At 47.3% G+C, this 27155-nt stretch overlaps 1 protein-coding gene across 1 annotated transcript in view; it reads left to right on the plus strand.

The window, feature by feature from the left end:
- MERTK (MER proto-oncogene, tyrosine kinase) overlaps positions 1–27155 on the plus strand; it is a 100036-nt gene continuing 72881 nt past the window's right edge. Inside the window, exons 1-2 of the mRNA XM_036315859.1 lie at positions 1–174; positions 21678–22083. Of these exons, the coding sequence (XP_036171752.1) occupies positions 99–174; positions 21678–22083 (482 nt within the window). The 5' untranslated portion in view covers positions 1–98. The remainder of the gene's footprint in view (positions 175–21677; positions 22084–27155) is intronic.

Genomic DNA, 27155 nt, shown 5'->3' on the forward strand with positions numbered 1-27155 from the left:
CTCCATTCCGGGCGCCCGCTGCCGGGCGCCGGACCGTGTTGCTCCGCTGGCGGCGCCGCCCGCGGGTTGAAAAGAATTTCCAGACCCGCGGCCCGGGGATGGGGCGAGCCCGGCTGCTGCTGCTGGGGCCGCTGACTCTGTCTTGGCTCTTCGTCCCTGGGCTTCCCAGAAGGGGTGAGTGCACGGGACGGGGTTCTGGGAGAGGGGGCGCGTAGCCCGGGGGCTGGGGGCGGGGGCAGATGGAGCCGGGAACGCGAGGGTCCGGGGAGGAGGTAGATGTTGGGAGTTCCGGAGGGGGCGCGGGGCGGCGGGAGGTCAGGGGTGGGATGGGGTGCGTCCCCCCTGCTGGGCAGGTTTGCAAACACTCACTCCCCCAACCTCCCCACGACGGACTGGTGCGCGGAGCAGAGTGCAGGTCTCGCAGTAGCCCAGAGTCAGGGCGCCTGGATGGGCCGTGTAGGCGCGTCCGATGGAACTGGCGGGGGCCACCGAGGGCCCCCTTTCCTCCGGGAGGAGGTCACGCTCTGTGCTGTGAGTTCCCAAGTTTTCCGCCCAGAGGACCGCGCTGGACCCGCGCTGGCAGGAGCTCTGGGGACCGCACACCCACATCCCGAGGGACTCGCGCCCACTGACGCGCAGGCTGCGGAGTTGGGGTCGCTGTTTGGGCGCGTGGACTAAAGCGGGACCTGGGATGGTTGGCGCTCAGGCTGCTCCCACTGGGCCCTCATGGGCAGTACCAGCACCCCTCTGCAGGACACCCCAGCGGTGCGGGGCCAGGAGAAAGGGGAGCATTCCCTACCCCTGTTATTGGGGGAGGGGGCTCCAGTGCTTGGACAGCGTGTAGGTTTATCCCAGCTCTGCCAGGTGTGCGCACGGGTATTCCTGGGCGGACGCTGGCTGGATGGGCACAGGCCGGTCTTCGGGGCCGGTTCTGCACCCATAGCTGGTTCACGGGTGAGAGGGTAAGCAGGTTAGAAGTCTGGTTGCTGATCCACTCCTGGAAGCAGGGAGAAACTTAACCAGGCCTCACCAAAAAGACAAAGAAAAAGGGGGGGGGGGGGGGAGAGAAAGGTATGCTAAATAAACACACCCCAGGCATTTTTCCTTGGCTAAACTATTTCCATCCAGCCTGTGGGTTGGTTTGTTTGTTTGTTTTACCATGAATACTGCTGAGTAGTTTTCACCTAGTAGAGTAAAAGGTGTGTTGTTGTTTTTTTAAGAATACCAAGTTACAGTTAAGCAATTTACTTAAAACTTTTCCTTTTGAGGTTTTGTGTGTGTGTGTGTGTGTGTGTGTGTGTGTGTGTGTGTGTGTGTGTGTGTGAAAGCTCAGTTGGTCAAATGAAAAATTCTTAAGCAGTGCCTCCTTTTGCACATTAAATTGCATGGAAGCACTTTATAATTTGGGGCAATTTGAAACAAACATCAAAGAACTAAAACATGCCTGTTCTCCACCCCCAAACCCTCAAAAATTCCTGGGCATTTCTGCCAGACCTATTTTTCATAATCCGCCAATCTGTTATATTTCTCTGCTAGTGAGGGCTGGCCATAAATAGTCTTGAAGGTAATGAATGTGGTGAAAAGTATGGGAAAAATAATTTTGGTGTAAGATACTTAAAAATTGTGTTTTTCTTTTTCTAAATTTTAAAAAAGCTGTAATAAAAAACGTTTGTAGTTGACAGTCAGCTTTAGTCAGATAAACATGCAAGGACTGCTAAAATCCATCCAGTGGTGCCCGTCTGGCGTGGGTTGGGCGTCACCTATGAACCAAGAGGTCATTCCTGGTCAGGGCACGTGCCTGGTGGCAGGCTGGATCCCCAGTGGAGGGGGGGGGGACTTGCTGGAGGCAGCCAATCAAAGATTCTCTTTCATCATTGATGTTTCTCTCTCCCCCTTCCTCTATGAAATCAATAAATATATTTTTTTAAATGAATCTTAAAAAAAAATCTACCCAGTAGGAAGAATGAAAAAATGTCTCCAATTTTTCTTTTTCTACCCTTTGCTTCTTTTCTTGAATTTGCCTGGGAGATGTCTGATAGTGTTGCAGCTTACCTTATGAAAAGCTTAAAGCAGTGGTTCTCAACCTTCCTAATGCCTCGGCCCTTTAATACAGTTCCTCATGTTGTGGTGACCCCCAACCATAAAATTATTTTCGTTGCTCCTTCATCACTGTAATTTTGCTACTGTTATGAATCGTAATGTAAATATCTGATATACAGGATGTATTTTCATTGTTACAAATTGAACATAATTAAAGCATAGTGATTAATCACAAAACAATATGTAATTATATATGTGTTTTCTGATGGTCTTTGGCGACCCGTGTGAAAGGGTCGTTCGACCCCCAAAGGGGTCGCGACCCACAGGTTGAGAACCGCTGGCTTAAAGGCTGGGATTCTCGCTGGCAGAATTCGAGCAGAAGTAAGAGTGCTGTGCGAAGAGATTAAAAATGGAAATTTGAGTCTCAGTCTAGCTTTAAGATTTTCATATTGCGCATTGTGGATCTAAGTGGTTTGTGTACTGAGACAGGAGGAGACCGGTGGACTGTGTATGTAGGTGCTACACTGTAGAAGAATGGATAATTAACACCTTCCCATCACTTTAATCCAGGAATCCTCCCACCTCCATACATACAAATACCATCCCTCCAAGCCACAGAGAAGCAGAAGTGAAACTGCTGACCCAGGGGCATTTCAGTCCTTCCTGCCTGAGAGTCTCTAGTGGGGGTGCTAGTGAGCAGCAAAACCACCCAAACGAGTGGTTTGGTACTGGAAGAGGATAAAGGAGAAATAAAAGTGGGTCACAGTGAGGGCACAGCCAGGACCTGGCCCCTGACGAGGCTGTGTATGCAGCTAAACTCAACCTTCAGAACAAATTGGGCTTTAAAACCTTTTAAATTGTAGTGTTAACCTTCCAAACTGATGCTGTAACATACAATCTGTAGTCAACATTTTCCCAGGGAGAATTTTAATTTGTCCCATTGCTCTTGGCCTTCATAAAACAATAGCTTCGTTTTTTAGAAATAAGTAGTGCATATGTAACAAATAAATAATTTATAGAAAATTATTCTGATCCACTTTTTAAAAATGGATTTTGAGAGAGCCAGAGAAACAGAAACATCAGTTGGTTGCCTCCCTCACATGCCCTGACCAGGGGGTTAAACATGAAACCTGGATATATGCCCTGAATGGGAATCGAACCTGCCACTTTTTGGTGGACAAGACGACACTACAACCAACTGAGCTGCACCGGTCAGGGCCTGATCCACTTTCTTAAAGTGCTGAATGGAACACATTTATTTTTTATATTAACAATAACTATGTTTTTCTGTCATTATTTTATTTTATTTATAATATTTTTATTGATTTCAGAGAGGAAGGTTGAGGGAGAAGGAGAGAGCGATAGAAACATCAGTGATGAGAAAGAATCATTGATCGGCTGCCTCCTGCACGCCCCACACTGGGGATCGAGCCCGAAACCCAGGCATGTGCCCTGACCGGGAATGGAACCATGACCTCCTGGTTCATAGGTCAATGCTCAACCACTGAGCCACACCAGCCGGGCTTCGATCATAATTTTAGAAATAATTTCCAGATAATCCTAGGAGCAGGGCCAGTGAGTTAGTATCCGGAGTTGGATCTGAAGAGGTTGACTCTTTTCATGCCTGTGAATAGGGAACCTGCTGCCCGCTGGACAAGCTGAGCCAGGGTCTTGTTAAACGGGTCCCTCCCCACCTGCAAAGAGTAGCAGCCACTTCCCATATAATAGCCAGAATGAGATCTGAAGACGAGCCTGACTGTTGGCCCTTGTTGAGAATCCTCAGGGGGCTTTTCACTCCTTCCCAGGGTTTGCAAGGATCTCACTCCTGTGGACTCTTTTCCAGTTACTCCCTCCTATTCAGGATGCTTCGGTCACAGTGTCTCCTTCCTAGGGCTTCTGCAGTGGATGTGCCTGCCCTCTGGGCGAATCTTTCCCCTGATCTCTGCTTGCTGGCTCCTTCTGGTTTAGGTTTCAGCTCAGAGCTTGTGCTGAAGAGGCCTTCCCTCACTCCCTCCCCAGCCAGTCATCTCTCTCTCTCTCTCTCTCTCTCTCACTCATTTTTAATTTCCTAATGATGCTTCTCACCACCTGATGGTGGATGGCAGATGCCTAGCCCATCGCAGGTGCGCAGTGGGTTGACTGGATAATGTCCAGGGCCAGGCCTCCCTGTCTCTCTCCCTACTGACTTCCCAGAAGCACAATTGTTGCAGCTGCTGTGCCCTTTTTGGTGTGGAGGGTCTTGGTTGATGGAAAAATCACCTTCAATTTCACTGTGATATCAAAGCAGTTTCATTACTAGAAATGTTAGGACATCTAGAGGAGATAGATTTTTGGGTTCTGTTATCACCAATATGGCAATGTTAGCCTATTTTATATTTTCACAACTATTCCAACTGGGAAAAAAGTCAAAAGCTGCTGTTTTAATGTTGAAAACACAGATTTCACAGCACCTCCCCAGGAGCAGGTTGCCCAGTGCTCAGGTGGTGGCCCTGAGTGCCTTACCTTTGGCCCATCGTCACAGGTTCAGTCTTAACCCAGAGCACAAGGCTGTGCTTACTGTGCATCTCAGCAGGAGGTTAATGATTATAAAAACGGACAAAAGCCTTTGGCCTGGAATGAAGTGCTTAACAGGGTCTTGGCCCAGGATCTGAGTAGTCAGCGAGCCTGCTCAGTCCTGCCTGGCCAGCCTCCGTTTTCTCTCTGGTCAGGGGGACTCTTAATTTTTCATGGAATTGTGAGGAGGATGAAGTGATCTAATGGCATGGAGTAAGTCCTCCAAAAATATTAACTGTTATTCCCAAAGGCTTCTTCCATTATTCTGAGCTCAAATTTTGGGGTAATTGTTTTTCCTGGACAGCCAGTGTTGCAGGGGGGCGGGGTTGTTTTCTCATTGAAATGTATCCTAAGTTACACCTTGAACTGTGAGGGCAGATGAGGGCAACGCCCCCTGTTCCTTGCGGGGCGGGGCCGTGGGGTGTGGGTCCTGACTTCTGAGTCCGGCTGTGCTCTTGGGGATTTGGCTTCCCGGTGGTTCCCGTGCAGGACCCACCCTTGGCCTGCCCTGCCCGCTCCTGCCCTGCCGCCCCCTTACCTTCAACCGCTGGATTCAGACTTAACTCGGTCCAGGAATAGCTTCCCGTCATGTGCTTCTCTGCAAGGTTAAAAATGAAGGCCAGTGCCTGCTCTACTCTCCCACACAACTCTGCCAACGTGGGTGTGGTTTTTGAGTGTAAACATCCAGATGATTCTTTTTTTTTTTTTTACCAGCGCAAACCAGGTTTTTCAAGTGAAGTCTTCTGGCTGCAATGGATGGAAAATGTGACTTTGTTTCTTAGATCAGCCTCTGGGCACCTGCCTGGTGTGTGTGTGCCTGGTGTGTGTGTGCCAACTCGCCCTCCTGACCGGATACTTCCTGTGGGTGGCAGGTGTGAGCAGGCTTCACCTGACCCTGCCTCTCGCACTCTGGGCATCTGCTGACCCCTGGCAGGAAGGGAACCTGCTTCCTTTATCCTTTCCTTGGTCAGGCCCCCTGTGTCCAGCAGGCAATGGTTGGGAATCCCACAGGATCTTGTGCCAGAGTACTGAGGGGACCCGCCACCCCCACTTCCTCCCTCGGCGGAGGCCTGAGTTGGCTTCTTCTGAACCGTGGCTCTGGAACGGCGGCTGTTGAACGGCTCGTGTGGAAGAGTCTTGACGGCAGCCAAGGCCCAGGTCTTCCCGCTTCTGTGAGTCCGGACAGCTGGGCAGCCCTCCGTGGTAGCTGTGTCATTCCCACTCTCTGGGCCTCTTTTCACAGCAGGACCCAGTGGGCCCCGGCCGCAGGTCCCAGGCTTTAAAGAGATAAAGAGAGGGTGATCATTCCTCAACGTTTCACTGAGAAACCTACACTCAATTCTAAAGCATTTTATTTCATCCCTTTGCCCATTTAATCCACCATCCATGCTTCTTTCTTTACTTAATGGTAAAACGGATTTTCCGTGAGCCTTGGGGTGGCGGGGGTGGGGAAGGAAAAAGGGTAGGGGAGACGAAGGAGGGAAAGAGAGAAACAGATGTTGACTTTATTTTGGGACAAGGCCATATAAGAAAATGGTTACACCAAAAACTAAGAATATTTGAGAGACTTCTGGAAAAAGCCCAGTCCATATCCCAGTGCGTGGGGTTTCTTAGGCTCTTGTGTTTCCCCTTGTCCTCAGTCATTAGTGGTGTCTTCTGGGGATTTCTTAGTCAGTTCCTTCACAGGTGCTTGCCCAGCGTCTGCTGAGCCACCTCAGGCCCCAGCAAGGTCAGGTCAGAGGTGGTGTCTCTGCTGGCTCCCCCAGGAGGTCCCGTCCTCAGGCCTGAGGTCTCAGGTTGGCACTGACAATCAGGCAAATGGGACAGACCTGTTTTTTGGGGGGAGGGGTGTTCAGGTACCTCCACATTCGGGAATGGTGGACACCTTAGACTTTGCCTTAGCTGCGGCCTGGCCTCTGGTGAGACACAGGGGAAGCCTTGTTTTGGGGGAGAAGGGATTGTTCTGCTGTTTTAAGCCTTCAGGCTTGTTAAAGCTGCTAGTAGACTGGCCTCATTATGGTTTTGGAAAATGATCCTTTTTACAAGTCAGAACAGGCTGTCTTGGAGGAGAATATTAGAACAGGGACGCAGTCTCCCTGAATGTTGTTTTCTGTCCGGGGCTGACCGCTGACTGCACACACGGCCAGCTGATCCATATTCATGGCACCCAGTTCGGCTGCATCTGTAGGCGGGTTTCCACTTACCCCTGGCTGGCTGCCCCCATACAGGAAGGGGAAGGAGCCTGTGAGCCCTTTTATAGTTCTGTCATGTGATTTGCAGATTTGTGGATGAAAACAATGTTCTTTAAAAGTCTTGGAGCAGCCCTGGCTAGTGGCTCAGCTGGTTGGAGTGTCAAACGTGGTGGGTTTGATTCCTGGTCAGGCTACATACCTAGGTTGTGGGTTCTATCCCCGGTGGGAGCATATACCGATCAATATTCCTCTCCCTTTCTCTCTCTAAATTCAATTTTAAAAAAGAAAGAACCAGCCAGTGTTGCTCAGTGGTTAAGTGTCAGCCCATTCACCAGGAGGAGTGCAGGCTGATCTCTAATAAAAAAAAATCAATAAAAAGGTTTAGAGCAAATTAAAAAAAAGGAAGCTTATTAGGATTAGCATTAAATCGGAAGCATTCGTTTAAGAAAAAGAACCACTTTGGGAGTGCAGAAATGTACATTCTCATCCCAGTTTTGACCTTAGCTGGGAGGACAAGGAGAAAGTCAGCTAGGAAGTACACCCCGGACCTGTGGACTCAGGGTTTGGGGTGCACATCTCATTACCCTCCATAGATCCAGTTGCATCTGATTCTTGAGGGGTGGGGAGCCTCTACCCCTTCCCCGTCAGAGCTGGCACTGAGGGTAGGAATAAGGTAGTTACATTTATCTAAGGACGGTGGCAAGTCCTAGGCCCGGGTGACATCTGCAGGGCGGGACAGTTCCTCAAGCCAAGCGCCTTCAGGATTTTTGGACCAACAGGTGGCCGGAAGGTTGAGGTCTCTCACGTGAACCACTCAGGGAGGGATCCCACCATTGTTACCTGGGGGCCAACCAGTAAACATAAAAGCCTCATTTTCTCTCTTTACCTTTACGTTTCGTCTTTCTCACCTACTCTTTTGCTTTACGTTCAAGCCTTTTTATAAAATATTTAGAATACGTCTTCTTGGGAGAAGTGTCTGTTCAGGTCCTCTGCCCCATTTTTTAAATTGGATTGTTTGGTGCTGAGTTGTTGTTTTTTTTTTTTTTAATATATTTTACTGATTTTTTACAGAGCAGAAGGGAGAGGGATAGAGAGTTAGAAACATCGATGAGAGAAAAACACCGATCAGCTGCCACCTGCACACTCCCCACTGGGGATGTGCCGGCAACCAAGGTGCATGCCCTTGACCAGAATCAAACCTGGGACCCTTGAGTCCGCAGGCCGACAGCTCTATCCACTGAGCCAAACCGGTTAGGGCTGTGTGAGTTTTTTTAAAATACCTTTTTGATATTAACCCCTTCTCAGAGCTGAATATCTTCAAATATCTTCTCCCATTCAGTTGGTTGCCATTTTGTTTTGTTGGCAGATTCCTTTGCTGTGCAGAAGCTTTTTAGTTTGATATAGTCCCATTCATTTATTTTTGCTTGCTTTATCTTCCCTTGCCTTTGAGGTAATAAAATCTTGTCTAAGACCAAGGTTCATAAAATCTTGTCTAAGACCAAGGTCCATATGTTTAGTACCTATGTATTCTTCTATATAATTTATTGTTTCACTTCTTATATTTAGGTCTTTGATCCAATTTGAGTTAATTTTTGTATATGGGGACAAACTGTAGTCGTTTTGTTTTTTTTGCATGTGGCTCTCCAGTTTTCCTAGTACCATTTATTGAAGAGGCTTTCATTTCTCCATTATATGTGTTTGGCTCCTTTGTAAAACATTATTTGCCCATAAACATGCGGATTTACATCTGGGCTCTCAATTCTGTTTTATTGGCCTGGTGTCTTTTTTTCAGCCAATATGCTGTTGGATTATCATTGCTTAGTAGTTTGAAGTTAGGGAGTGTGATGCCTCTGGGTTTGTTATTTTTTCTCAGGTTTGCTTTGGCTATTCAGGGTGTTGCATCCTTTCATACAAATCTGATGATTTTTTTTGTTCAGTTTCTTTAAAAAATGTCATTTGGGCTCTGGCTGGGTGGCTCAGTTGGTTGGAGTGTCGTCCCACGCACCAAAAAAGGTTGTGCAATTAATTCCCAGTCAGGATACATACCTAGGTTTCAGGTTTGATCCCAGGTCAGGGAGTGTACTGGAGGCAGTTGATCAATGTTTTTCGTTCACACATTGTTATGGGTTGACTCAGCGAGATAGACCACCGACTCAGAATTTAATTTTAAGAGCCTTTATTAAGCTGGCCAGCTGACTACAGTCACAGCACCCTGCGGAAGCAAAGGCTGAACTGCAGGCTGACTGCAAGAGTTACAGCGTTTTTATTTGCAAAAACCACAAAGTTACAAAGCCTTGTTTACACAATTAGTTCCCGACACAGTATAGCATCATTACCTTCCTATCTATGAGTTTTAGGAACAGAGAGTACAGCATATTGAGAAGGGGCCATGAGACCATATCTCAAGGCCTAGCCTGATGTCAGTACCTTCCTATCTATGTGTTTTAGGAACAGACAGCACAGCGCGCCCCGTCTGGCCGAAGTGTCAGATATGCAGCCCAGTACAACATCAATGTCTCTCTCTCTTTCCCTCCCTTTCTCCCTCTCCCTTCTTCTCTTCTAAAATCAATCAGGTGAGGATTTTAAAAATGTCATTTGGATTTTGATGGGGATTGCATTAAATCTGTATATTGCTTGGGTAATATGGCAGTTTTAATTATATGGATTCTTTTAATCCATGAACACAGAATATTTTTCCATTTTATTGTGTCTTTTTGTAAATATTTTTTATTGCTTTCAGAGAGGCAGGGAGAGGGAGAGAGAGATAGAAACATCAATGATGAGAGAGACTCATTTTTAGGCTGACTCCTGCCCAATGTACCAGAGTAAAGAGATGCAAAATGGGGATTGAGCCCACAACCCAGGCATGTGCCCTGACCGGGAATCGAACCGTGACCTCCTGGTTCATAGGTCGAAGCTCAACCACAGAGCCAAGCTGGCAGAGCATATTGTGTCTTTTTCAATCTCTTGTAATAATGCTTTGTAGTTTTCAGTGTATAGGTCCTTCACATCTTTTAAGTTTATTCCTAGATATTTTATTCTTCTTGTAATTGCAAAGGGAATTTTATTTCATTTTCTGAAATTTCATTGTTAGTATATAGCAGTGATGGCGAACCTATGACACGCGTGTCAGAGGTGGCACGCGAACTCAGTTTTTTGGGTTGATTTTTCTGTGTTAAATGGCATTTAAATATATCAAATAAATATCAAAAATATAAGTCTTTGTTTTACTATGGTTGCAAATATCAAAAAATTTCTATATGTGACACGGCACCAGACTTAAGTTAGGGTTTTTCAAAATGCTGACACGCCGAGCTCAAAAGGTTCGCCATCACTGGTATATAGGAATGGAGTGAATTTTTAAAAAATTGATTTTATAAACTACAACTTTACTGTATTTATTGTTTCTAATAGTTTTTTGGAGGTGGTGTTTTTAGGGTTTTCTATGTAAAGAATACATCATCTGCAAAAAGTGACACTTTTATTCCCAGTGTGGATGCCTTTTATTTCTCTTGCCTGATTGCTCTGGCCAGGACTTCCAGTACTAGGTTGAATAAGAGTGTGAGAGTGGACACCTTGCCTTGCTCCTGGCCGTCGAGGAAAAGCGTTGAGGTGTTCACCATGGAGTGTGATATGAGCTGAGGTTGCTGACGAGCATTATTTTCAAGTTCTGTGTCCTCGCATATTTTCTGCCCAGTTCTTTGATCGGTTGTTGAGAGAGAGATGTTGGGTGTCTCCAACTATAATTGTTTTGTTGTTGTTTTGTTTTTTCGTTCAATCCTGTCAGTTTCAGCGTCACATATTTTGCATCTCTCTACTCTGGTACATAGAGTCATCCCCTACTTTCCATGGGGGATTGGTTTTAGGACTGCCCCTCCCTTAGTATGCTGAAATGCGTGGATGCTCAAGTCCTTTATATTAAGTGATGTAGCATCTGCATATAATCTCCACACATCATCCCTTATACTTTATTTTATTTTTATTTTTTAATTTTTACCTGAGGATATTTTTTCCACTTCTTTTTAGAGAGAATGGAAGGGAGGTGGGGAGGGAGAGAGACACATCGGTAGGTTGGACGCACCCTGACAGCGGGTGGGAAGTGAACCCACAACCCAGGTACATGCTCTTGACCTAGACTTGAACCAAGACTCTTTGGTGGGCAGCCAACGCTCCAAACATTGAGCAACACCAGCCAGGGTATCCCATATACTTTAAATCATCTCTATGTTACTTACAATACCTAACACAATGCAAATGCTATGCAGATACTTCTTATACTGTATTATTTAGGGAATAATGAGAAAAAACCAGTCTGTACATGTTCAGTACAGATGCAGCCATCATAGGTCTAACTACATTGTACGTGTCAGCAGCAAGGGACCTTTTTTTTCTCCCTGAATATTTTTAGTTCACAGTTGGTTGAATCCATGGATACTATATCCACAGATACAGAGGGCTGGCTGTATTCATTTAACTGCTATTTCTTATTGGTAGATTGACTGTTTTATCATTATGTAATGTGCCTTTCTATCTCTGGTAATTTTCTTTACTTTGAAAACTACTTTATCTGATATTAATATAGCCATCCTGCTTTCTTTTGATGAATGGTTGCATATCTTTTCTATGCTTTTGTGTTCAACTTGCCTATCATCATATATAATAAAAGGCTAATATGCAAATTGTCCCCTTGACTGGGAGTTCAACTGGGAATTTGACCAGGGGGCAGGGCCGGCCCTCCAGCAGCCCGAGGACCCTCGCCCAAGACAGCCGATTGGGCTGATTGGGCCTGGCCATCCTGACCCCACTCATGCACAAATTTGTGCACCAGGCCTCTAGTATAATTATATGTGGAGTGAATTGCTTATAAATAGCAGATAATTGGGTCATGTTTTTTACTCTAGTCTGCCAATCTCTGTCTTTTAATAAGCATATTTTGATCATTTACATGTAATACTAGGTGTTGGTGTTTTAGCAGTTTAAATGAAATACAGAATCCCTACCTCCTTTTATTTTATTTTTTTATGATTATTTTTTAAATCCTAACCTGAGGATATGCTTTACATTGATGACTGAGAGAGCAAGGAAGGAAGATGAAGAGAGGGAGAGGGAGGGGAGAAGAGGGCGAGAGAGGAAGAAAGAGAGAGGAAGAGAAATCGATATGAGACTCATTGATTGGTTGAGGCAGCATAATCCCCTTCTCTACCAGAGCGGGTCAGAGGAAACCAGATAAAATAAAAGATTTAAATAAGAGCCAAAGTCTTATAATACCCAAAGGTATAATCCCCAGTCAGGGCCCGTTGATGAGGGCCCTGACTGGGGATCCAACCTGCAACCTGCTTATACTAGTATTAGAGGCCCGGTGCACAAAAATTTGTGGGTTTGATTCCCAGCCAACTGAGCTACACTGGCCAGGGCTTGACCAATATTTTTGCTTTTTATGATTTTTCCTTCCTTCTAATGACTCAGGTTTCTTTCTTTCATTATTTCCTTTCCTAGAGACATTCCTTTAGCGTAAGTCTTCTGATAACAAATTCTCATAGTTTTCCATCTCTCTGTGTGCTTTCAAAATGCCTTTTTTTTTTTTTTTTTTTTTTTGGCTTTAATAGTTAAAAGTTTGGCTATGATGTGTCTTGGCATGGATATTTTTGGAGCTTATTTTGGGTTCACTCAGATGTTTGATTCTGTAGATGTGTATCTTTTGGCAGATTTGGAAAGTTTTCAACCAACATTTCTTCAAGTACTTTTTTAGCCTTGCCCTCCCTCTTCTCCTTCAGGGACTCAGATGATACAAATGTTAGATCTTTAATAATAGTCCTACTGCTCCCAGAGACTCTTCATTATTTTTCAGCCTCTTTTCTTTCTGTTGTTTAGATTGGATACTTTTCTGATGATTTATCTTTCAGTTCACTGATCTTTCCTCTGTCCCTCCATTCTGCTTTGAGCCCACTCATCCACTCATTGAGGGTTTTTTTTTTGACTATTGTATTTTTCTATTAAAAAATTTCCATTTGGTTCTTTTTATTCTTCTATTTCTTTGCTGAGACTTTTTATTTTTCCTCTATTTCATGTTAATAACTGCTTGTTGGAGTATTTTTATGATTCCTTTAAAAACTTGTTCAGCCCTGGCTGGTATAGGTCAGTGGTTAGAGTGTTGGCCTGCCCAACAAAGAGTTGCGGGTTCAATTTCCAGTCAAGGAAGAGTACCTGGGTTACCGGTTGATCCCCGGCCCTGGTTGATGGTTTTCTCTCTCTCTTTCTCTCCCACCTCCCTCTCTCCCTTCCACTCTCTCTAAAAATCAATGGGAAAAATATCCTCGGGTGAGGATTAACAACAACAACAAAAAAGCTTTTTCAGATAATTCTCTGTCATCTTGGTGTTGATACTTCACTGAGACAAAATATTTTATTGAAACCTAGACATTTTGGGTAGTATAAGACCTCGACTCTTAGTTAAGTCTTTTATTTTATCTGGTTTCCTCTGACCTGCTCTGGTAGGGGAGGAGGTTATGCTGCCTCTTACTGCCTGGTGGAGGCAGCATAGGTCCCAACTCAGCCTCCATTGACCACCTCTGAGTGTGGGAGCATCCTGGTCACTGCTGGTCACAGGTGGGGTGCGAGTTCTGGCTGCTTGCAAGGCCACCCCTGCTACCTCCCTCGCTGGGAGGTGTAGGAGAGCCTCGTTACTTTCTGACTGTTCCCTACCTGACTTCCCCTGACATCAGAGGAGGGGAAGGAATGCCCTCACTGGGCAGTGGGGAAAGCCCAGACTCTGATAACCACCCCAGGGGGGACAAGGCGGATGCCTCATTAATGCCAGGTGGGTGTGGAAGTTCAAGCTCCCCACTGGGTCTTGACTAACACCAGCCAGTGGGGATGACAGCCCAGCTCTCCACGTGGCCCTCTCTGATACCACCCCGTGGAACTGCTGTCACCCCTTCACAGCCTGGTGAGGGTCAAGTCCAGGCTTCCCTTTGACCTTTGCTGGCCTCGGCGGGATGGAGCCATAGAGGAGAGCCGCTTATTATCTAAAAGTCTTCTGTCTTGTTGAGCTACCCCTTTCCTGGCCCTTCGAGAGAACAGACTTGCTTGGGTTTGTTTGTTTGTTTGTTTGTTTGTTTGTTTGGTTTTGGTCTCTGCCTATTAGCATTTCCCAAGGGGAAAACCCAGGGAATTCATCTTTATGGTGCTCTTGGCTTCCGAGGTCCTTTGTCAATCTTCCTCCTCTCCAGTTTTCAGGGTTTTAAAAAGAATGTTTGTTTTACATACAATGTCTGGTGTTTTCATGGGAGGGACAGGAAAAAATTCATCTGTTTTTAGAGGTAATTCTTTGCCTTCTGTCACTTAGGAAAGACAGACTGTTCTTGCTAAGGTGTTTGTTCTTCCCGAGATGGTCACATTTTAAAAGGAAATACTATTTCTTTAAAAGAATGACTTTTTATGACTAGGAATTCAGGTGTTTGTGAGCCAGGGCATACGTGTTGGGTGTGGCTTCTGGAGGAAATAAACTTGGAGTCTGAGAGTCGCTCCTGGGACTTGGGAAGGCCGTGCCTGGCCCTCGGGGAGAACCAGCCGCAGACTCCCGCAGGGAAGCTGCTGCAGGACCCGGGCCAGAAAGTGTTCCGTCAGTGCCTTTCTCTGACACTTGGTGTGCTGCCAGCGGGGAAGGAGAAGGAAGCCCTCGCTTAAGTAAACACATATTCCTGTTTCACTGAAGACTGAATAGCCTAAGGCATAATCGGTTCCATATGTTCAGCATTGATAGTCCACGCATGACTAGTGGCACCTTTGAAATAAGACAGATCGAGTGTTTCACGTTCTAACATAGTAACTGCCATTTTTTTTTTGCATGTCTGTGCACAACAAGCATCGTGCACAGTGTTCTGTGTGCACACTTCTGCTCTTACCTCTGAAACATACGGAGGTGTCACCTGTCTGACCTTATAATGAGACTGAGTCTCAGATGGACAGGTGACTTGCCTCTGGCCTCCGTGGGGCTGACCTGGGGCTACTAGTACACCTTGCCCGTCTGATCCAAGTTCTTATACTCACCACACTCCTAAGCCGCGTGCATTCAAACCTGGTTCTGCATGGGGATTCTCAGGCCGGACCCTCAGGCATGCCCAAGCCAAGGCAATCTGATTCATTCCCTAGAGCAGGGGAGCTGGTCCTGGCGGCATGATAGAATCACTAGAAGAGATTTCCTAAAAGCCTGATGCTCAGCTGCACCGCTGGCCAGTGAACTCCAGCTGTGCATGAAGCCCAGGACCGGAGCTTTAAAAACCTCCCCTGGAGATGCTGGTGTTCTGCGGGTTTGAGAGCTTGGAGGGGATGGTGGGGTGTCAGTCAGGTTCTGGAACTCTCTTTTCTGGTTGCAGAAAGCACTGGGGGCTGCAGCCTGCTTGGGGAGCTTTCTTTGCAAAGCACTTCTATCAAGAAAATGTCAGATGCCCACGCCAAAAAGTGGGGTTCAGGCTGAAGGGGATGATGAGGGGCTGCCTGAGGCCCTTGGAGGCCCTTGGGGCTCCCACTGCTGAAGTGGGTGCAGGCGGCCTGGTGAGAGGCCCAGGTGGGACTCTGCTCTTTTTTTTTTTTAAAGCCAATGTGCCAAGTGGGTTGTGCTCAGAGGTCCCAGCACTTCACAAGTTCCAGGTGAGGACTCGGGGGTGGGGGGGTGGGGGGGATGGCTTAAGCCACTGGTCGGCAAACTCATTAGTCAACAGAGCCAAATATCAACAGTACAACGATTGAAATTTCTTTTGAGAGCCAAATTTTTAAAACTATATAGGTAGGTATATTGTTATTAACTTAATTGGGGTACTCCTAAGGCTTAGGAAGAGCCACACTCAAGGGGCCAAAGAGCCGCATGTGGCTCGCGAGCCGCAGTTTGCAGACCACTGGCTTAAGGGATGTGCTATGGTTCCTGTGTGCCCCCCAGACCCGCTCTTGCCCTAGCCTGTGAGGGCCAATGGTGAACCCCGAGGGCTATTTTTGCAAAGTGATACTAAGATTTATTTGACTGAGTATATCATCCCACCCAGTCATAACTGACCTGAAATGCAAGTGTACTGGGGCATCCTGTTTCCTTTTATCTGGCAGCCCTGGGCCTGCTGGGCTCCCTGGGGGAAATCTGACAGGACCATGCTTTGTCCCTGTCCTCACTGTCAGCCCTGCCACCGCCTGCAGCTGTGCCCTCTCAGGCACAGGCAGCCCACACTCCTTTACCTCGAGGCCCCTGTCAGGCCAGCTAAGGAGCTCCAGGTGGCTGAGCTTAATCTCTCCAGGTATCACTTGGGCACCTCGGGTCACGTGATCTCAGGTTAAAAGTTTTTAGAAAGTTTTCTCTCATACGTTATTGTCGCTGCTCTTTATCCGTGGAGAATGCCTGGCTTTTGCATAAAGTTTGTTCTGGATTTGGCTTCAGCCAGAGGGGCTGAGGGAGGAATCCTCAAACGGGGACGGGGGAGTGGCCTAGGGACAAGACGCAAATGGCAGGCACCAATCCAGGCAGGGTCTCTCCTGGGGCTGGGGTGTAGACATAAATGGGATTCCAGAGGCCAAAAGCCTTTCTGTAAACACTGATCCACCCCAGAAGGGGCCTCTCTACTGCACTGCTGGACAGCACAGCCTGGCAGGCAGCAAGCTTGGGGCACTGGGCAGTGCGCCCTCCCTCCCCCCCCCATCTGCCATCCTGCTCTGTGCTCATATGCTCCACTGGTGAAGCAGAGAACCCCTGGGAGTTCAAAGACACCCCGTACCCCTGCAGTGCCCCCTCAACATCCCTCTCCACGGTCTCCCCCACTGATGTTAGGGCTGAACTTTGAAGAGTTATGCTCCTGCCTCTGCCCACCTTGCTGTCTGAGAAAGAGCAGGGAGGAGGCCCCATAGGCGGGCGCCTCCGTCCTGCCCTCATCCCACCACTCAGTTCACGGGACTGGACAGCAGGCTGAGGGCACCTGACACCCGAGGGCACTCTCCATCTTCCCAGGCTCCGGGGCCAGGAGTCCGCTTAGCGCAGCCATGGCACCTGCTACTCTGGGCCCCGAGCCTTCAGCAGCTGCTGCGTCCTGCACCTTCCTTGGCCTGAGATCCGAGTCTTCGGGGAACTTAGGGAACTCCTGCCAGGAGAGGGTGTGGAGGCCAGCCCCAGACAGGCTCCTCGGAGCCCGGATTCTCTGGCTGGAGGCTGGAAGCATATTTTTTCCCTCTCAGGTTTGGCCAGCAGTTACCCTGCTCCAGTGTCGCCGTTCTCTGTGCTTTGTCTAACACACACCTCCCTGGTGATCCAGGCACTCGCTCCCACATCGGCCGGGACCTGCACGTGTGCTGGGGTCCTGTACATCCATCCTCTCCCTCCGCGAGGGACTGTGACCCTGGCAGGGGAACAGGTTGAAGCTCTTCCCCTGAGGACATGGCTCAGGGTGAGGAGCTGGGGGCTCTAACTGCAGAGCTGCTGGTCAACCTCTGGCCACCACTGCTCCAATCCTCCTGCCGCTGTTATTGGACGAAGCGGGGTGTCGTTTTCCCCACTGGGGGCTGGGAGTAGAGTCCTCATGATACCCTGAGAGAAAGAATTTTCCGAGAGCCGCACAGAATGAGTGATTTTATTTGCGTGGAATTGTATCCGTGGGTTTCCAAAGTCTCATTTCCCTGAGTCCAGTCATAGAAGAAGTGTAGGTGGGGTTTCAGTAAAGCTAGAAGCAAAGCCAGGGTCCAAAGTTTCCATTCCATTTGTAGCAGGTCCAGGGCTGCATCAGGCTAGCTGCAGTCCATTAGTCTATTATGTATACATTTGGGGGGAGGGGGATACCCTATATTTGAATTCTTCACAACACACTGTGTTACCTTTATAATTAGAAAGGTCAAATGTTTTCAAATAAATTAAATCAAAGTAAGTATCATTAGCTTTCCTCGCTCTACTTTTTGCCTTCTATAAAAGGGACGTATATTTAAAGAAAAATAAAAAATGGGGATTTGGAGAAAGCCCAGCTCCCTAGGGCCCTGGAACTCCGTGAATTGACAAACATAGGTTTGCCAATGGAAGAGGCAGAGGTGGGCCGGGAGGGCTTCGAGGACTGTAGAATAGAGTGCACGTGGCTTAGGCACATAGCAGGAGCATTCACTACTGCAGAAAGCACCTCAAACCAGAGAAAGACGGGGCCTGGGGGGACCCAGGGCCTGGGCTTTGCCTTCTTCTACTGAGAGCACAGGCCACACTCCAACAGGCTTGCCTGGCGGTCCAGTCACCCTGACCTCCTCTCCCTGGAGTAAATGGACACTGCAGCCCCAGCACACTCATCTGTCTGGCTGGCTGCTCCAGGCTGACCCCTAGTGCCCTCCACCACGCCTGCAGAGGGCCCTGCCCCCACTGAGACCTCCATGTGGGGACCAGCAGCAAGTGTTCCGGTTCCTCCCAGTGAAACCTCTTCTCCTCCACCCTGGCATTCTCCCTGGGGCGGAGAGAGCACCTGGTGTGGGAGAAAGGCGTGCGGACAGGGCTCAGTGACCAGAGCTGTGGCCTTCAGTCGAGGCGTGAGTGCAGTCCTGAGGGACTTGGCAGGGAGGGGGCAGAGGAATACATTCTCAGGGGCCTCCTTCTGTCCTTGGAACTCCTGCTTGTAGTAGCTCCATTAGCCAAATACGTGCTCAGCTGGGTACTTTTCTTTTTCTTTATTAGCTGGATACTTAGGCTAAAAATGATTTGCTATTGATGTGAATTACAAGTTCTAGTTGTTGCTATGCATTCTTTCTTTAAATTGTTTTATTTTCTTGTTCTTTTTTTTGTTTTTTAATTTTTATTGAATGTATGGGTAATATTAGTTAATGAAATTATGGAGGTTTCAGGTGTACAATTCTGTAATGCATCATCTATATATTGTATCGTGTGTTCACCACCCCAAGTCACGTCTGGCGCCGTGCATTCTTATTCACTGAATCTGGCACAGCCCTAGCAGCGACCACCCTACTCTGCACACCCGCACTCAGGAGCCCAGGGGATGCAACATCCTGAATGTGACAGGAGGTACAGCCCTTGAGCAGGGATGGGGCCCTTGGTAAACCCCCAGTCACCACCCACAGAATGTGAGGCCTGCATCTCTCCCCACTGCCTGTTTCACCAGAATCGTGGTAAACATGTTTGAATACATAGCAACCAGCACAGAACATATGCTCCAAAAATGCCATTAAAAAAGCTAAAAGTGCAACTATTGTGAACCTATATTTTTAGAAATACTTTTGAGCCAGATTAAATGAAAACTTTTCTAGATCCATTCCAGCTGGCAAGCATTTTGCTAGAAGCTCCAAGTCATTCTGTAGCTGGTGGCCTGAGCACACTTTGATCCCCACCCCCTCACCCAGGGATAGGTCTCTGTGACCAGTAGCAGCCTCTCAAGGCTGTCGGCCAGATCTGCAGGACACTCTTGTGACTGGGCAGATAGACAGTGATCTCCTGGGGCTGTGCCCTTCCCGCCATCCTGTTGAGTTGGGTTTGAAGGACTTGGAGTGAGTCACAACAAATCTTTTTCATTGGGGGTGTGCGCCTCTGTGCTATGTGGATTGTTTTGAGCTAAAGGCAACTTTAGCCCCCTCTAGGCTCCAGGGAAACTTCTGCCCCTCCCTACACAACCGAGAACTTGAATTAAGGTCTTGCCCATAATAAGAAGTGATCAGCCATAGCCTTTTGTAACCTGTCTCTAGGGCAGGACAGACTTCTATTTACTGAACATGTGCTCTTTTTATCGCCCTGCAATAACTCGTTGAAGACCCCAAGGCACCTCACCTCGTCCCTAGCTCAGGAGGCCTCTCATACCCATGTTCCCTTCTGTCTCTGAACTTCGTGCGTGTGGGGTCTCTGACTCTCATGTATGCGGGTCCCATACATATGTATGTGTTAAATTTGTTTATTGTCTCATTAATTTGCCTCATGTCTATTTGATTATTAGTCCAGCCAGAAGAACCTTGAGGGTAGAGGACAGTTTCTCGTACACCCCTGGGGGGAGTATATTGCGTAACATTAGCGTAAAAACCTTCACAACTGTAAAGAATTTTTGTGAGTTTATTTGAGCCAAACTGTCAACAATTGCCAGGAAGCAGAATCTCAACAGATTGGGATAATGCTCCCGAGAATGGCGGTTTTTCATCTATTTTTATACATTAGAATCAAAGGAGGGGATGTAGGTGGGTTACATGAAATCCATTGGTGATAGATTAGAGAGGCGGGAGAAAGCAAAGCGGGGAAACCTCTGGGATTGGATAAAGAGTAAAACTATAGACCAGCCGTGGGCAAACTACGGCCCGTGGGCCGCATCCAGCCCGTTTGAAATGAATAAAACTATTGAAAAAAAAGACCGTACCCTTTTATGTATTGTTTACTTTGAATTTATATTAGTTCACGCAAACACTCCATCCATGCTTTTGTTCCGGACCTCCGGTCCAGTTTAAGAACCCATTGTGGCCCTCGAGTCAAAAAGTTTGCCCACCCCTGCTATAGACAGGTACTTCTTTTACTTAGGTGGGTACAGGATAGTTAATAGTCAACAATTAACATAATGACATGTGGTATCTGTCCTGGAGCCCAGGGCATTTGGTTGTGCCCTGAGGGGTCTGAAAAAAGGGAAGTTACAAGTTACCCTGACATTTTGTTTTTTTAATATATTTTTATTGATATCAGAGAGGAAGGGAAAGGAAGAGAGAGATAGAAACATCAGTGATGAGAGAGAATCATTGATCGGCCGCCTCCTGCATGCTCCCCATCTGAGGATAGAGCCCGCAACCTGGGCATGTGCCCTTGACTGGAATCGAACCCAGGACCCTTCAGTCTGCAGGCCAATGCTCTATCCACTGAGCCAAACCAGCTAGGGCTACCCTGACATTTCAATGATATGTTATCTTAGACGCAAAAAGAATAAGCTCAGTTAAGGTAAAGGTTTGCCTTGTTAGGAAAGGTATTGGCCTAGGAGTTGGCCACCCACCATAACTGCTTTTAGTTAAAGTTTAATTTCAGACCATCCTTTGTGGTGGCTTTAGGTCTTTGAGTTTGCAAGACTGCCATGCAGGCCTTCCCTGAGCTGGTCAGGTTAGCATGTGGCCCCTTTCGTCCACAGTAGGGTTCCTTAGAAGGTGTTGAGTGAGCACATGAATGAGAAATATGTGTTTCGAGGGCACTGAGGATTCCCCACTTCTCCCTCGTCATGGCTGTTATGCCCAGATTTCAAGATCCCCAAAAACCACACCAGGGAGCCATTCCGATGCAAAAGCAGAGGGTCCTGTATTGAGCTAGCTAACTCGACCCTGCCTCCTGGCCGATGCAGCGACCGGAAGCAGAATGCCGCTCGTGAGAATATCAGGGCTTTAATAGTGAGGGGAGGGGAGCTGACTGTGGGCCCTGCCAATTGGCCAGGCGCAAGTCGGGTCTTGTTACACAGGATGTGGTCATCTCTATGGCGCGCACGTCCCTTGATTGTCATTGGTTAGTTTAAAGAAATCCTGGGCGTGGCCAGCAGGGGCCTGGGCTTCCGGGAAAAAGGTACTCTCCTGAGCACATGGCGGCTGCCCCAACATGGAGGGTACGGGGCAAGATGGAGGGCATAGCCCTCGCCCTTTCAATGGCCTCATAAGTTGAGAACCTACTTGGAGAATACCAGGTTTTTTAAAAATTTTTATTGATTTTAGAGAGGGAGGGAGAGGGAGAAAGAGATAGAAACATCAATGATGAGAGAGAATCATTGACTGGCTTGCCTCCTGCTGGGGATGGAGCCTGCAACCCAGGCATGTGCCCTTGACCCAAATTGAACCCAGGACCCTTCAGTCCACAGGCCAACGCTCTATCCACTGAGCCAAACCAGCTAGAGCAACACCAGTATTTAAAAGGCTAAAAATCACTGTTCTGTTTTGCAGCTCTCGCTGAGGTGAGGGAAGAAACCCCGCCCCGCCTGCCCTTCCCCATCGGCCTGGCTGACCTTGTGCCATCCTCCTCTCCTCTCTCCCTTGGGGCCCAGCCCTCGGTGGTGGTATCACCAACCCTGCCCCGAAGAAGACTCCGCAGAGGAAATGCAGCCCTTCCAAGCGTGCCGTCGGCCAGGTCCAAGCGCCTGCCGCCTCTTGCATTTAATCACACGGTTGGCCACATAAAGCCATCTGAACACAATGACGTGAAGTTCAATTGCTCCATCAGCATACCTAACACGTACCAGGACACCCATATTTCTTGGTGGAAAGATGGGAAGGAGCTGCTTGGGGCACATCATGCGGTTACGCACTTTTACCCCGACGATGAAGTTACAGCAGTGATTGCGTCCTTCAGGTAGGTGGTCTTCCTCTTTCTATGTAAATGGTACGCTAGTGCCTCCTCAATACAAAACAGTCTTGTTTTCTGCCTGTGCAGCTCCACAGGTGCATTCAGAGTGTAGATTAATACCCGACAGTCTGCATGGTGGGTCTCTTTCCAATGGATCATAGCCCCACTGGAATGTAGTTAGCTCTCAGGTCTGGCGTAGGGTGACAGCCCTCCCACTGCTTCCCCCCCTCCCCCCACCAGGCAAAGCATCCCAGGGGGGCACCGGCCCTCAGGGCCAGGGACTGGGAGGCAGCTCTCAGCAAAATGGGAGCTGGTGCTCCTGTGGCCGGGAGGTCCCGCAGACCTAGTGACCTGCGATTTGTGGCGAAGGGAATGTTTTTGTGGTTGGTTTTCTGTGCAGTCGAGGGAATTGTGGTGGTTCCCATCGCTAAAGCTGGAGGACTTCGCTTTCTTAGTGGATTTTTTTGTGTGTGAAGATGTAAAGGTCAGTTTGAATCCCTGTGGGTTCCTTGGGCCCTGAGCAGCTGGTGTTTGATAACCCCCTGCCCACAGCTGCCCTGTGGGGCCCTCACCCCTGCTGCTTTTGGTGGCCCTGAAATGGAACTGTACATGGGAGAGCAGCAAAACATATAGAAAATAAAGACATAATCTTTTAAGTCAAACCATCAACTGGAAACGTTATTATTAGGCCCAGATCCCTGACACTCTGTGACGTGCTTCATAATCAGACTTCCTTCAGCTCAACATATACAAGACTGCACACAGGTGACCCGTGGTATGCCACCTGCACCATTTGATCTGTGACAGGTACAAACAGGACACCTACCAGTGCGTCGTTGTGTTATTTACTTTTTTTTTCATTTTTATTATCATGGTAACATGTACACAAATAAAAGTGACCATTTTAGCCCTTTTTGGGTGTATACTTCATTGGCATTAAGTACATTTACATTGTGGTGCAGCCATCACCACCATCATTTCTAAACAGAAACTCTTTGCCCATGAAAATCTAACTCACAGCCTTCTCCCCAGCCCCTGGTAACCTCTAGTCTATGTTCATTTTCTATTTCTCTATTCTAGGGGCCTCATATAAGTGGAAACGTACAACATATGTATTTCTTTGAAGAGGCCCCAGAGCTCAGCTGCTACATATGAGCCATTTCTGAGCAGTCAGCTCTGTTGGGCAGGTCCCAGGGACAGAGGGGCACTGTGTGTCCCCTTAGGATGTTGTCCTGGGGCCAGCCCAGGCGAGGCTGCCCTGGTGTGACGGGCTATGCAGCTGCTGGCCCTGTGGTCTGCCCAGGTGATTCCTGTCTAGACGCCACAGTCAACCTGTATGGGTCCTGTTGTTCTACCTGGTTCAGATGTTTCTACTTGACCAAAATCTCATGGGACTTTTATACCTTTTTTAAAGCAGGGAATACATGTCGTAGAATATTTCAACTCTAAAATTTCTCTCTCCCATTCCAGCCCCCAAATGTCTGCCAGTGGGTGCCTGAGTCACCCATTTCTTGAGTATCTTTCCAGAGACATTCGGTGCTTGTGTTGTGTGTGTGCCAGGCCCCCGTGTGTATGTTAATCTAATAGAGTGTTACTCACAGCTGGGGTGAATCAGTACCCACAGCTCACATAATTGGGGCCACATAAATGCTGTTTTCAGCTGAATCATGTCATAGACGGTAATCATGTTTATATCTTAGCATTTTTTGTTTTCCTGAAATTAATATTGTTTCCTTGCCTCTTTGTTTAATTTTCTAAGTGTTAATCATGCATTCTTCTCGAAGCTCTACCGGAAGACAGGCATTTCTTTGGAAAGTGAAAAGATTATCAGCTCTGACTTCTTGCTTGGCAACGCCTGTCCTAGAGCCATCCCCTCTCCTGCTCTGGTCTGGGGTCCAGTTGAGCCATTTTTGTGCTCCTCGTGGGGACCCTCACTCCTCTGACTCCCAGCCCCTGCTCCCAGGAGCCCAGGCCCCTGCTTGGCTTTCACTCCCTCACTTGGCATTAAGCCCATCCTCCACTAGCCTCCTGGGACCTGCATCTCTGAAAATGCCGTGTTTTCCCTACCCTGACCTTGAAGTAGTTTGGCCTGATGCAGAATTCAAAAGGAAAATAATTGAAAGTCATTGATGTACTCCTGCCTTTTCACTCCCAGATTTGTTCTTGCAGAGTCCAGTGCTAATCTGATTCACGTGTGAATGATCTGCTCTTCTTCCTTCTCAAGCTTTGGGGTCTCCACTTGATCACAGAGTCGTGATATTCCTGGTGAAGCCCCTGATTGGGTCTTTCCTCTCCCACTGTGCTGCCCACCATGGGGTCTGGTGAGGGAAGACCCGTATCTCCAGAACTGGGCATTTTCTTGAATCTGCACTTTTTCTGGAACTGTTCCTCAGTTGCTGTTCTGAACTCAGAGCCTTTCCCGTTGAGCCTGCATGGAGACTGGGACTGCTGTTTCTACTGGGGACAGGGCGGGCCTCGGGATACCACTCCTTCCTGTCTCCAGCCCACCCTACCCTGCCTTCAGCATGGGGACCTTTCCTGGGTTGTCTAGAGTAGCACAGGATTATTTGTGAAAAATCTGTCCTGTGCTATAGATACAATGGACGTGGACTTGCTAATGATTAATGCCAGCACACGGTCCTTCTCCCCAGACCATTGCTAAGCTCTTCCTGACATGAATGTGTCGAGTTAACAAACATTCAAACCTGCAGAGAATTTTTCTTACTTTGAATAATGTTTTATTTTTCAGTTACAATTTACAAACAATATTATATTAGTTTCAGGTCTAAAACCCAGTGATTAGACATTATATAACTTACTAAGTGATTACCGTAGTAAATCCAGTACCCACCTGACAGCATACCGAGTTGTTATTATTGACTATATTCTCTATGCTGTATTTTACATCCCCATGACTTCTGTAACTACCAATTTGTACTTAATTCCTTCACCTTTTCACCTAGCCCTCAGCTCCCTTCTCATCTGACAACCATCAAAGTGTTCTCTGTATCTGTGAGTCTGTTCTTGTTCTGGTTGCTCATTTATTTTGTTTTTTAGATGCCACATATAAGTGAAATATGGTATTTGCCTTTGTCTGACTTATTTCGTTCAGTATAGTACCCTCTATGTCCATCCATGTTGTTGCAAATGGCAAGATTTCATTTTTTTAATGGCTGAATCATATTCCATTGTTTATATATACACCACTTCTTTATTCATTCATCTATTTTTTTCTAATCCTCACCTGAGTATATTTTTCCATTGATTTTTAGGGAGAGTAGAAGAGAAAGGGAAAGTCAGAGAGAAACATTGATGTGAGAGAAACATTGATGTGAGAGAAACGCATCGATTGCTTGATTCCTGCATGAGTCCCAACCAGGGCCTAGGCCAGCGAGGAGCATGCAACCAAGATATGTGCCCTTTACTAGAATCGACCCAGGGCCCTTTGGTCTGCAGGCCCATGTTCTATTCACTGAGTCAACCTGGCTAGGGCTCATTCATCTATTAATGGACACTTAGGTTCCATTGTAAATAATGCTGCAGTGAGCATACGGGTGCATATGGCCTTTTTAAAAATATATATATTTTTATTGATTTGAGAGAAGAAGAGAGAAGAAGAGAGAGATAGAAACATCAACGATGAGAGAGAATCATTAATCAGCTGCCTTCTGCACACCCACCACTAGGGATCGAGCCTGCAACCTGGGCATGTATCCTTGACTGGAATTGAAACCGTGACCTTTCAGTCCGCAGGCTGACTCTCTATCCACTGAGCAAAACCAGCTAGGACCATATGACTTTTTGATTTAGTGTTTTGAGTTTCTTCGGATAAATACCCAAAAGTGAAATTGCAGGGTCCTTCTTTGCCTCTTGTTATATAGCCTTTGTTTTAAAGTCTCTTTTGTCTGGTATGAGTACCAGACTTGTTGCTACCTCAACTTGTTGTTTGTTCGATTTCGTTTTCACAGAATATCTTTTTCCATACATTTACTTTTAGTCTGTGTGTGTCTTTTGATCTGAAGTGAGTCTCTTGTAGACAGCATATGTAAGGGTCTTGTTTTCTTATCCATTCAGTCACTGTATGTCTTTTGATTGGAGCATTTCATCCATTTTCATTTAAGGTAATTGTTACATATGTATTTATTGCCATTTTATTATTCACATTTTTAATCTTTTTCTTCTTCTTCATTTCTGACTGGTTCTTTTTTATGGTTTCCACATGTGTTTGTTTGTTTTATGCTATTGAAGTTCTCACTAAGTTCCTTGAGCATCCTTATAACCATTATTTTGAACTCTGTATTTGTTAGTTTGTTTGCCTTGCCTCCATTGCATTTATTTCCTTTTCTGGATATTTCTCCTGTTCTTTTATTTGGGACCTGTTTCTGTGTCTCCTCATTTTGGCTGCTTCTCTGTGTTTGTTTCTATGTAGTAGCTAGAGCTACTAGGTCTCCTGGTTTTAGTAGAGTGGCTTTATGTAACAGGTGTTCTGTAGGACCTAGCGGCCAGCCTCCACAGTAACCTGAGCCAGGGGCTCCAGGTGTCCCCCTCCCCCTTACCCTATGTGAGCTCTGTGCACCCTTCTGTTGTAGTTGAGCCTTGCTTACTGTTGGCACCTCACTGAGAAGGATTGACCTCCCCCCAGGCCTATTGGCTGGGAGGACCAGCTGGGACAATAGCAGAAGAGCTACTGTACAGCAGCTAACCTCAACAGAGCAAAACTTAACTTCATTGGGGCTTTGGTACCCACCAAGTCCACCCCTTGAGTGAGTCACTTGTGAAGGTGCTTGGGTTGTAATCCAGTGTGACCTGAAGCTGTCCACTGGGTGCACTGGTTCTGGGGCCTCCCAGGAGTTGCAGGCCAAGGTCAGCCACTGCCTGTGCCCTGCCCAGGGCCACCTGGCAAAAGCTACAAAGCTGTCTGAAGATGGCTGCTTTGTGTTGGGCTTAGAGGTGTCCAGGAGAAGCCAAGCTGCACACTGCTGCTGCCTGCCTCTAGTTTTGGGCCTGGGGCCACTTAGCAAGACATATAGGATCCCCAGAGGCCAGATGCTCCTTGTTTGAAAGATTTTAGGAAAATC

Source organism: Myotis myotis, unplaced genomic scaffold (assembly GCF_014108235.1).
Source record: "Myotis myotis isolate mMyoMyo1 unplaced genomic scaffold, mMyoMyo1.p scaffold_m19_p_62, whole genome shotgun sequence".
Taxonomy (NCBI): domain Eukaryota; kingdom Metazoa; phylum Chordata; class Mammalia; order Chiroptera; family Vespertilionidae; genus Myotis; species Myotis myotis.